Source organism: Malaya genurostris, chromosome 2 (genome assembly GCF_030247185.1).
Source record: "Malaya genurostris strain Urasoe2022 chromosome 2, Malgen_1.1, whole genome shotgun sequence".
Classification (NCBI taxonomy): Eukaryota; Metazoa; Arthropoda; class Insecta; order Diptera; family Culicidae; genus Malaya; species Malaya genurostris.
In genome coordinates, this window is record NC_080571.1 from 170,640,188 (window position 1) to 170,652,814 (window position 12,627).

The window sequence follows — 12,627 nt, forward strand, 5'->3', positions numbered from 1 at the left end:
ACAAATGTAGCGTTTTCTTCATACTTTTAAGAAAAAATACGGATAAAATTATTCGTCACGGTTTTGAAGGAATTCTCGAATTTTTCCTGTAACACGGCTCAGTAGGCGGCGCACACCTTCTTCGTCCATCGTTTTAGCTATCTTATTCCACCAGGTCGTCATCTGATTGATGTCTTTGACAACGTTTCCCTTTGCCTTGAGTCTCCTCTTCATGATTGCCCAGTATTTCTCAATAGAGCGGAACTGGGGGCAGTTGAGTGGGTTAAGGTTTTTCGGAACAAACTGGACCACTTTCTCTGCATACCATTCTTAAACGGCTTTGCTGTAATGACAGCTTGCCAAATCTGGCCAAAACATTACAGGATGGTCGTGGGATCGAATGAACGGCAAAATTCGTTTTTGGAGACACTCTTTTTGGTATAGTTCCGATGTCATTGTCTTATTTGTAACGAAAACTTTCGTTTTTTTGCCGCTGCTGCAAATGCCCGGCCAAATCATAAATTTTCTTGCAAATTTGTCGGCAAAAACAAATTTAAATTTGGCTGAAACATCCCCCCGAGCCGTTGCCAAGTAAAATTTTTGACCTGGGATTTGACCGAAGTCAGCCTTGACACAGGTTTCATCGTCCATCAGAAGACACCCGTTGAACTTGGTCAGCACCTGGTCATATAGTTTCCGAGCACGAATTTTGACCACACTATTCTGTTTCATGGTCCGATTTGGCTGTTTGATAGCTCGATACGACTTGATTCCTTCCCGGAGTCGAGTTCTCCTCACGGTATTATGGGCAGCACCGAATTTTCTGACCAAATCACGGTCCGACAGATTAGGATTCCTCTTAATCGTCTTCAAAATCTTACCACGCAATTTCCGGTCGTCAGTTCGACTCCGACGATCGGCTTGAGGCTTCCGAATCGTCGTCAATGTTTTCTTATACCGTTTGATAACGCGCCATACGGTATTTCTGGGCAATTTCAGCTGTTTAGCTAGCCTAGATGCAGACCACAATGGATTGGTTGGAGAAGACAGAAAGCGGTACGCGCGATAGCGGACGTATAGCTTACGTTCACATTTGATTTGTTTACGTTTTGACCACGGTCTATACGAGTGCATGTGTTGAAGAGAAAAAAACACCGCGATAATATTTACAAAAGTAGCCATACTAGCATGAAGGCCTAAGAAGTTTTTTTTCGCCTTCGTTGAAGACAAGAAAATCACGACCAGCTGAACAGTTAGCACTGGTGTAATGCTTATAAGGTCAAGATGACCAACCGAACCTCACGCGTATGAGCGAAGGAATCGGTAATCTGTCGCATCATTTTGCGAATAAGCAAAGGTAGCCGTCTGACATACCAAAGCAAGTCAGCGAGTTAGGCACCAGGAGTGCATGCCACGAAGTAGATATTTAAAAAAGGTGGTAAACCAACCCGTATGGGCGGAGCCTACGGGAAAATGTGTTGCTAGGCGACACACCAAAACAATCGCGGCCATATTTGCGGCTAAAAATCGGGTAATCAAAATAAGAACAGAGCACGGGGAAAAGAAGCGGTACGAGACAATAATAATAATAAGCCGACATTGACTTTGAGTCGCGTACGGTAAACAATAAGGGTCAACCACGAGTATGGTATGATGTTTCGCAGAATTATTCTTGCCTAGATATGATCTTGCAGTGAAGTCAAGAGTATTGGTACAGTGGTACTAATAAAAGTGGATCGCACTCATATATTGGGGTTCGGACAACAGTTCGCAATTTTGTAAGAGAAAGTACACGTGACGTATCGTCACTAACACAAGTTTGACTTCATAGACGCCAAGTCGGCAATCAATAAACCAACACGCTATTCTTTTCTCTCGGACGTATATATGACAGTATACTGATTGATTGCGCAACTGAATTTAATTATTATTAAAGTTATTAAGAAAGCTATTTGATTCAGGTGAAGTAAACAAGTATAGCGAAATACTACACTTTTCGCCAGGTGTGTGTTTTGTTTTTATTTCTGTTTGGGAATTTTGATTAAGAAAATGTGGGTCTATAGCAAGGACTCTTGAGAAATTATAAGGTGTCCCCGCAAATGGACAGACTGAGCGAAATCGAAGAGTACATAAAAAGAGAACACGATAATAGGTATGAAAACAAAACACGACCGAGATCATTACAAGGCGTGTTAGGAAAAACTCAAGCGCTGAAAGAAGCCTTCGAGGAATACACCAATCTAGTGGAGCGTTGCGAATTTCGCTTAACAATTGATGATTGGAACAATTAAACAGATCGATATAGTATTATAAAGGAGAAGTATAACTCCTCGATAAAGATATTGGGCGATTCAATCATAATAGACTCAAATCCAGACCGCCCAGCAACACGCAGAGGAAGCATATCTAGGGAAATTAGCAGAAAAGAGACGCTAATAGAACGGCGGAGAACTCAATCAGGTGGTGGGAGTGAGAAATTGCAACGCGAGCAAGGAAACAGTAGTAGCGAAAGCGGAAATAACAACGATAAAGAAGACAAAATGCAGGACGTAAACAGAGAATATAAATTTCCTATGCAGGAGGCGATACAGTGTATACCTGAGTACCAGGTAAACGCTGACGAACTAGAGCCGTTTTTGGTCCAGATACAATATTTTGCAGATGATATACCGAAAGGAGAGAGCGAAAGGCCACTACTCAATATCGTATTAATGAAGTTGAAGGGGAAAGCATCCGGATCTATCAATAAAATACGGGCAAATACATGGGAGGCTATGTTTCACAACCTGAAACGTGAATTCGGCAGAAAAAGTTCGAGTGGGGATATCCAACAGAAAGTGGAAACACTTGAGCAGCGGCAGACAGAGTCTTTTACAGCATACACCAACAGAGAATTAAACATTTGTGAGTGTATCGAGGAGATGCAGGGAGATAATCAAACTGAGATCTCGTATGCAGAAAAATGTTTGAGAAGCCACTTCATTGGAGGATTGAGAAACAAGAGTTGGAAGCAAGTGGCAAGAAGTCAAAGAAACATCACGTTCCGGGATCTTGTTCAGTTTCTTCAAGAGGAACATGCAGACTGCGATCACCTAGAAGAAATAGAACAGAGACTCCAAGCCTGTCGAATCTCACGGAATGGAAATGGCAATCGAGCATACCAACAGGAAAATAGGAGTGGCCCAAGAAACCAAGAGGCGTATCAAAATAGTAATTATAGCATCGCGCAAACAAGAACGAATCGCGGCGCAAGGCAAAATTATACATACCACCAGGGAGATAATTTCAGAATCACACGTGATGGAGGTCCGGCTCCCCATAGGGAAACCACGAGACACAGAGAGAAGATCAACAACGACCAAGCGCTCGAATGTATGGGTACCAACCACAAAATACCCATACACAAAGCAGAAGCCGGAACAATTGGAACAATTACGAAACAGCGGAGCGCTCGTACCGGCAGGAACGCCAAAACAATCGAGATAGCAACTATAACAACTGCAATAACTATAGAAAAAACTAAACAAGGGACCATTCGAGTGGATAGAGGACCGAACACCCCATGACATTATTCAAAAGCAAGACTTACAAAAGAACATATGTGTAATTCAAAGACCTATTTCACAGTTAAGAAATCAAGTCGGGCAAATCACAGATATGATGCTAGAAATGAGACAGCAAGAGGCGGCCAAGATGAATCTTGGGTCAGTAAATCAAAGACGCATCCGAGAAGAAAGGAAGTCAGAAACCACAAGTCATGTAATGACTAGAAATTTTTTCAATGCATATGAGATTGAATTGAGGTCTACAGCTAACCCATATATAAGAAAGAAATTTCTAATCGATACGGGGGCCAGTTCCAACTTAATCAGTAGAAAATGTGCGGAGGAAATAGGCTCTGGTAAGATAAACGGACAAGAGCGAATACGTTATACGGGGGTGGTAAACATCCCGCGGGTAAGTCTAGGTACAACCGAGGCAGAATTTATAATCCAAGACGTAAATCTGAAAGAGAAATTTGACGTTGTCGAAGAATTGGGGTTCGATGGAATCCTCGGGATGGAATTCATAAATAGATACGTCACGAGTTTGAATAACAAAAATGGATAATATACATGCAAGAAGAACCTATAGAGTTCAGCACGAAGGTGGAACCTTGCCCAAGAGGATCATTATATTTAGTACAGGGTAAAGAGCCCACGCAGGAGAGGATACACAGACAAACGCCAATGGGCGCTAATAAACAAACAGAGATACGGCTAGACAAGCTAAATATGGGAAAAAAATTAGACGAACACTAAAAGGAGCAGCCCAACAGCACAACTAAATGAAGAAGAAAAAGATTTTATAGGCGGAGAGTGTGACGAGGAAGACAAATGTATCCTTGCTGCTTAATCTATCTAATTCCAATTTTACATCTTAATCTATTTGTCTTACATCTAGCTCATATTATCTCTCACAAATTACACGACCAGTTCATTCCTCCAAGATGATGTCTCTGGGGCCCCTTTCGATGCCGCTGCTGTTGTACCGTGTCACTTCAACGCCATCGTAGTATCGCCCGACAGCCTGCTGCTGTAGCGTTGGGGAGGCTGTCTCACCTCTTACTCGTGTTACATGCACTGCTTACACCACGTCAGGGTGATCGCCCCTTTTGTCACCTGTGTATCACTGGCCGTGTCTTCAGTGAGACTTCGTCCTAAAACGGTTCGTTGTCATCGGGGAGTCGTGGCCCATCCATGGGCTTGGAGAACTGAATGATTACTAGCTGTATCCCTTACTATCCGTAAACGCTCCACTTTTGCTCAATTCTTCAAGGCCGAATCTAAAGGCGATCGCAGTGTGCGACAGCACGTTTTCAAACTGTAAATAAAAAGCCCTCTATCGAGGTAATGTGCCGTTAGTGATTCGTCTCCCGGCCAATTTAGCAAGCCATGTACCTTCTGGAGGCCTTTTGTTGGTTGGCATAAATAGTGGTTTGTGGGTCACATCAGTTTACTGCTAGAGGATGCAGATCGAATTAGTTTGTCTTCAATGCTCGTGACTTATACTTTTACCTTGGAAGAACGTGCTGGGTAACCACTGACTTTTCTACCGTATCGATTTGTTGCCGGAATCTGTAGTATGGTGACTCGGATGGAAGTCAAGAGTGAAGACAATGGATGCTGAGCTCACTGGCTCGCACGTGGACGATGGTTTCTTAACCTCACGACCTTTTGGTTTATTTTTAATAAAAGAGATTAGCCTCCATCTTTCTGATGATGATTCGAATTTTTACCTGCGTTTGAGGTGTGTGGTGATCTCTGAGATTATGGCTCAATTAGTTTCATGCACTCACTTCCAACGACAATAAATGAATTCGCCATGTGTCACCTTTGATTCCGATTCCTCTACTGATCTATTGTGTGATGCTTTGTTCTAGTTCTAGTGGTAGCGTTGCGAGAAAAGGATGACTATAGTTTTTAAGTCGATTATGTTTGAGTGAATAGATAAAACTTTTTGTTTAATCTCGATCTTGTACGCGAGTAATTGAAATGACTGCACTCTAAGAAAATACAACGGCATTTTTGTCGGCAAAATCTCGAAGTGTAACACAACATCTTACAAGTCGAAACGAAATTTTTGCGGAGGTTTGAGCATCCGCAAAAATTTCGTGTGAGTGTTGACGTAAGATCTTGAAGATGCTGATTTGTCCTTACGCTACACAATCTCGAACAAATTTTCTCCAAGTTGGACCTCGATGATTGTTTCATGCTGATTCACGGTACTACCATACAAAACTTATTAGCTAACGGTAACTGTTGTTTTCGTACATCTACGATGCCAAATCTTTTCCAAAAACTATTCCATTACCACTGATTATGTGGAATACTTCTAATTTTACATTATTGTCTAGTTAATCTATTGTCAATCGCATCTTCAACACCTGTGTTACTGATTGAGTTGAGCGCCAGAAATTGCGCCGAGAAAATGTGTGCTATCTAATTTGAACTGAATGATTCTAGGTATGCAGCTTTGAGAAATGGTATTGAGTCATTTTGCGTATGTTTAAGCACTTGTGTTTTGAACATCTATAAGCACGCCTTTTTGAGAGATTGATGTTTCATTGATGGCTTTTAAGGATTGGATTGCTTTGCGTTTAATATTATCATTCTCCTTTTATACCGCTGCCTTTTATTACGAACTTGATACTTCAAAGTTACTGTCGACGAAACGTTTTCCAAATTTTGTTGAGGGGCCGGTTTCGCCAACCGTACCAGGTTTTTTGGCGTACTCGCTCTTTGTCTGCAGTTATTTGCGTACATAGCTTAATGAAAGGAGACGTCAATCTGCTTTGATATCCTTTGCGTGGTAAACTCCAGTTTTCGAAGTCTTGATGTCTTCTAACAGATAGGTATTGCAGCTGTGAATTTGTCTTGCGATACATGGTATAAACTTAGGTCCAAGCTTTTTCGTGCGATGTTCACTGGCTTGGGACAAATCGAAGGATCTCCTCCATACTATGTCTCCTACGTTAAATTGAATTCTTCGTGCTCTGAGGTCGTACCGTTTCTTACTGTTTTCATGAGCCTTCTTAATTTTAGTAATCACAAACTGTTGGATGTTTTGAGCGATTTTAATTCTCGCATTGTGTGTATCGTCGGAGTTTTCCGTAGAATTTAGATTGGCTAACGGGTATTGATCTGTGAAGAGGATGTGATCTCGACCAAAGTTGCAATAGTGGGGACTACATCCTAGAGTTTCGTGCCGCGCCGTATTAATTGCTCAAACGACCTGTTGTATGTGTAAATCCCAGTCTCTGTGATCCTCGTCTAAAAGAGATCTCACGCATGTGATCAAAGTGCGATTCGTTCGCTCCGCCACGTTACACATCGGAGTATAGAAAGCTGTACGCATATGGACGATGTTATATCGTTTCAGTAGCGATTGGAAAACGTGAGAGATAAATTGTGAACCCGAATCTGAGACTACAATTCTTGGTGTGGAAAATCTCAGAAACACGTACTGTTCTAAGAATGTGGACATCTGTTGTGCATTTGCCGTGCGAAATGGTTCAGTTATCACGAATTTTGTAATCCAATCAACGATTACAAGGAGAACTGTATTGCCCCTTTTTGAACGCGTGAGCGGGCCAATCCAATCTATTGAAATTAATTCCCATGGTAATTGGGCCGGTTTTGGGTTTCCTAAAGTAGGCGTCAGATTTATGTTCGGCGGCTTACTGGCCACGTCGCAATTTTGTCCCTTTACGATACTTTATGTCAAAAGAATAAGCGTTCAATCGAAGAATCCATCTAGCCAGGAGAGGTGTTGGGTTCTTCATCGTTTTCAAGTTAGTTAGACTCGAGTGGTCGCAGTAAACGGTGAAGTGTGTGCTTTCTAGATTTTCGCGAAACTTTTCTATAGATCGAATAACTGCTAGACATTCTCTCTGAGTTACCGAATACTTCGCTCGGATGATGAGAGTTTCTGCGAGAAATAACATATCACTCTTTCTTCATCATCAATATCCAGGGTTAGTATGCCGCCTATAGCAATATCACTTGCGTCGCAAGCGACTGCAAATGGTTTCGAATAGTCTGGAGTCGCCAGGATAGGCGCGGAAATGAGACAGTACTTAAGCGTCTGGAATCCTATTTCGCAATCTTCCGACCAGTGAAATTTTGTTTTTGCTTTTGTTTGTTCTGCGAGTGGAGCGGCAATTCGTGAAAAATCCTTTATGAATCTTCGGTACCACCCGCACATTCCAATGAACCTTTGTATTTCCTTTTTGGTTGATGGTTTGGGAAATTTACTAATTGCCGCGACTTTTTCCTCATCAACATGCCAACCATCTTGATCCAGAACATAGCCTAAATATTTTAAGCTGTTCATACAGAATTTGGATTTGTCCGTGTTTATTGTGAACTGTGCGCTTTCCAGCCTTCGTGCAATCTCTTCCAAGAGCTCTAGATGTTCTTGGAAGGTTTCAGTGGCCAAGACAAAGTCATCTAGATAAGTGAACACTTTAGGCTCGAGGTCTATGAATAAATAATTCATTACGCGTGAAAGTGCCTGACTCGCCGTTGACAAACCGAATGGAATCACCGTGAATTGAAAATGTCCTCTTTGAGGAATTGTGAAGGCAGTTTTCTGTTTAGATTGTTCTTCCAATGGTATTTGCCAAAAGGCTGACTCTAAATCAATTGATGTCAAATATTTACATCCACTTAGATTGTTCATAATAGATGCAATCTGAGGAATGGGATACGCTTCCTGAACTATGACCGAATTTAGTTTTCTGGCATCCAGGCACAATCTCATTGAGCCATCCTTCTTTTTTACTGCTACTGTGGCGTTATTCCATGGACAGCAAACGGCCTGCTCGATAACATCCAATTCCAACATACGGTTGACCTCTGTATTCAAATCGGCCAGAACAAATTATGATGTAGGATAGTACTTTTGTTTGAACGGTGGTGTGGTTCCTGTGTCAATTTTGTGGTGATACAAGTTCGTTCTTCCCAGCTTGCCTTTATTTTTCGATGACGGAAATTTCTGAATCACATCTAACAGTCGCTGGTTTTCTTGTGTAGATAACTGTTTTGTGATTGATCTATCAGTATTGTGATGACCCGTTACTTCGCACACCGTTGCTTTGACGCCGAATTTTGACCAAAAATTCATTCCCAAAATGATTACTGAAGGCATTGTCTCGATAAACAACACTGGCAAGGTGATATTTCTGCTTTTGTAGGATATCGGCACGTAGGCAAAGAATGAAACTGGATGCGCCGAATTGTCTGCTGTTTTTATTTCTCCATTAATCTTGTACTTGGTTAACCCTAATTCCTCCGCTATTCTGGTGATTGAGCCCCCAACCAGACGGCAGGTTGCACCACTGGCTAGGAGTCCACGTAGTCGGCGACCTAGGATGGTGATATCCGCGTATGGTCGGTTGTCATTATTATTAGGATCTATTACAATGGATCTTGCTTTTTGGAATGCTGGAATGTCGGTAATTAAAGGGATGTCAGATATGAAGGGAGAGCTGACACCCTTTACTGAGAGCTCTCCCAGCTTCGGTTTTCCGAATGCTGTCCTGCTTTTATTGAGTCAAGCTGCTTCCATCTTAATATACAAACATTGCAGTTTCGAATTGTACAGCCCTTTTTACCACAACTGTAACAGAAGAGAAAGCGTTTTTGGTTTGGACATTTTGGATAGGTATGACCCTGTTTTTCACACTGCCAGCATATGATAGTCGATGATAGGCATTCTGGGCTTTGTGTTTCACTGCTTGTCTTCTGGTCAAAATGTTTCATTTCTTTCCAATTGTTTTGTAGGCGAACTGCGCATACTTCTTCCGAGTTATCGGTAGTTTCCTCATTGTGTCTAGCTATTTCTTGTTGTAGAGCTTCTCGATCTAGAAAGTCCCTTGGATTCCAGTTTTCCCCAATTTCTGGAGATAATTCAAGCATGTTAATCTGAGCCGTATTGAGAGGCTGTCTGTTAAATTGGAACCGGTTATGAGTTTCGACTCTTTTTGATACCGAACGCATAGAACTGGGTATTTCCGACCTTCTCCAGGACGTACGTGGGGTTGCCGATGTTCTTCCCCGTAACGAATAAGATCACGATACTTCAAAGTCTTTGCAAACAGCAACCAATTCTTTCACTGTGGTCGCACGCGAGGCTGCGGCTATTGGAGTGTAATCTGGATTTAAGTGAGATTTCACTATGAAGAGTTTCTCCGATTCGGACATTGATGGTTCAACTATCTCAAAAGCGGCTATCAAGTATCTGTAAAAAGAGGTGAAGGACTCGTTCTGCCCTTGAAAACGTAGATATAAATCCTGTTTTATGATTTCCGAAAAGTTCGGTGGTAAGAATTCCTGCTTGATTTCAGATTTGAATATCTCCCAGCTAGTAAGGTGGGAATACAATCGAGTGTACCACTGAAGAGCGCGGCCTTTGAGAAGATGTTTAACTGATCGTAGTAGGTCTTTTTCATCGATTCCTTCGGTGTCTGCATAGGTGTTCACTTGGTTGAGGAATTCACCTAATTGTATTATATTGGGTTGGCCAGTATATTCGAAAGGCCATTTGTGTACTGGTTGAGAGAACCTTGACTGAGTCGATTGTTGATGGTCTCTAGGTGTGCTTTGAGATCTCAAAAACCGTATGAAATCTTGACGCAGGTAGGGAGGAACGTAATCCAATGTCTGTTGATGTTGTGGAATGCCTGATTGGTTCTGTAGATAGGGATCCCAATTTCTTGGAATGGAGTTGTTAACTTGATTTTCTGGTGATGTAGCATTTCGATTCCGAAATTCGTGCAACTGAGCTTCCAACTGCTGCCGCTGAGCTTGTTCACGAAGCAACTGTTGTTCCAATTGTTGCTGAAGCTGTTGCCCTTGTTGTTGCTGTTGAAGTCTAAGTTGTTGCTTCTGTTGATGATGTTGCTGATATTGTCGAATCATCTCCTGTTGTTGCTGCAATTGCTGTTGTTGCCGTTGGATTTGCTCTTGGTATGATTGCTGGTACTGAACGTCCGGAGCTATTTGTCCTTTTACTTGATGTAACTGTCGTTGAAGCTCCTGTTCCAATAGTTGTTGTTGATTGGAGGTTTCCTTTAAGCTTAATTGCAGCTGGGACATTCTAAGTCGTTTTTGAGTTTCTATGTCCCCTGGTAACTCTTCCTCTGGGTCCGGAACCTTTTCATCCTCCCTGGAATTTACCTGTACACAATTCATAAAAAAATCTTCCAGCTTTTCCAAAGAATGTTGAATTTTGGCCACCGTTTTGTTTGCATTTGTGGTTATTAATGGATCTGATATGAGTGATAATCTAAATCTGAAGTGCATCAATCTGGATCTACAGATTTTTGCTGACGTTTCGTCTTTATTCCTGATGGCTGCTTCTAGTGCCTGACTTAGCGGTAGTTAGTAGTAGTGGTAGTTTTGCTTGACATTGATATATACTATCGACATCCGAGAGCACATGTGTAGACGATGTTGGAACGGTAGCTCTTCCGTCGTTCTCTTTATTCATCAGCTGAAGTAGTTGTGAGATTTTCCAGCTACGATCCTTTGCTCTAAAGCTTTGTACATTTCTTAGTGCCAATTCGAAGTCCAATCTTCCGGGTTTAGATTGTTGAGATCCATGACGTTCTAGTTTGTATACTGTATAAGCTATCTCTATCTGATAAACTATGCACGAATGTGGGATATTTAGTTGGGCGCCATGTTACGATATTCCTTTACTCTTAACTCTTCACTTTTGCCAAGGTCATGTGGTGACCTTCAAGCATGGTTTTAATCTTTTGCTCAATTATTCAAGGCTTAATTCATCAATGGAAACTAGACGCAATACAGTGCAAAGGACGATAGCGACTCAAAAAAAATTACAATGGTACATCTTAATCTATTTGTCTTACATCTAGCTCAAAATTACACAAATTATATCTAGCTCACAAATTACACGACCAGTTCATTCCTCCAAGATGATGTCTCTGGGGCCCCTTTCGATGCCGCTGCTGTTGTACCGTGTCACTTCAACGTCAGCGTAGTATCGCCCAACAGCCTGCTGCTGTAGCGTTGGGGAGGCTGTCTCACCTCTTACTCGTGTTACATGCACTGCTTACATCACGTCAGTGTGATCGCCCCTTTTGTCACTCAACCTGTGTGTATTGGAGAGGACCGTATGAAGTAGTCGCTCTTCCTAGTGAGCAAACAACAACTATAAAAAATGGGAATAGACTAGAAAAGATTCACAATAACTGATTGAAAAAGTATACGGATTGAGAAACTGAATTTCATCACAGAATATTGAGATAATTAAGAAATTATCAAATAAACATTAGAAAAGTAATAAAAAGATTCAACTTGTATACAAAATAATACACAAAAGTATGTTGTATTAAGAGGTTCATCGGAAAACTAAAAAAAAAAGAAATAATATTAAAAATACAAGGGAAACTGAAATCCTGAGAGTAACTAAAATAAAGAAAAATAGGATACAGTTATAACAAGAATTAATAGCAAACATCATACAACGATACGTTGACATAAGAATTCAACGAAAAACTTAAAACAGTGCAAGGAAAACAATGGATAAGATAAAAACATGGAAAATATACCAAGAAGGGAAAAATAGCAGCGAAATATGTAAGATGAAAGTCGAAATGAATCATTAAAGTTATTAGCAGAAATGATCGGGAAGATGACAAAGATACATCAGAGGGAAAACAAAGCAATAAGTTACATTGTCATAGAAGATATATAATGGGGGAAAATATACGAAGAAGAAAAAAAAGAATATACTTAAAGCAATTCAAACATATTATTGAAGCAATACAATGTGGGAAAACGGTGTTAAATTGAAGAGGAAGATTATAGATGTGAGAAAAAAATGTTCTTGGGAGGAAGCTATAATGCTACAAATTAAAATGAACTTGGGAAAAATACAATGCGTTTAGTAAAAAAAGAAGAGTACATTACACAAGGGAGGTAAACATAATGGCAAGTAATACGGAAATAATGTTATAAATAAGGAGAATTTCTATGGTGATATAAGATGGTTTATCATTTAAGGTAGCGCTTCGCCGTGGTCACGGGAGTTCGCTGCCTATCCCGGGGTTTCACGCACTTTACCCAAAATTGTGAG

General features: G+C 41.0%; 2 protein-coding genes across 6 annotated transcripts in view; both read right to left on the bottom strand.

Moving 5' to 3' along the window:
• Positions 1-12,627, bottom strand: part of LOC131432375 (integrator complex subunit 3 homolog) — an 821,606-nt gene that overhangs the window by 408,584 nt on the left and 400,395 nt on the right. The gene's annotated exons all lie outside the window — the stretch shown is intronic.
• On the bottom strand, positions 9,592-11,752 carry LOC131432377 (putative mediator of RNA polymerase II transcription subunit 26). The gene has a single exon (XM_058598612.1). The coding sequence runs from the start codon at positions 10,824-10,826 to the stop codon at positions 9,594-9,596; it is 1,233 nt and encodes a 410-aa protein (XP_058454595.1). The 5' UTR covers positions 10,827-11,752; the 3' UTR covers positions 9,592-9,593.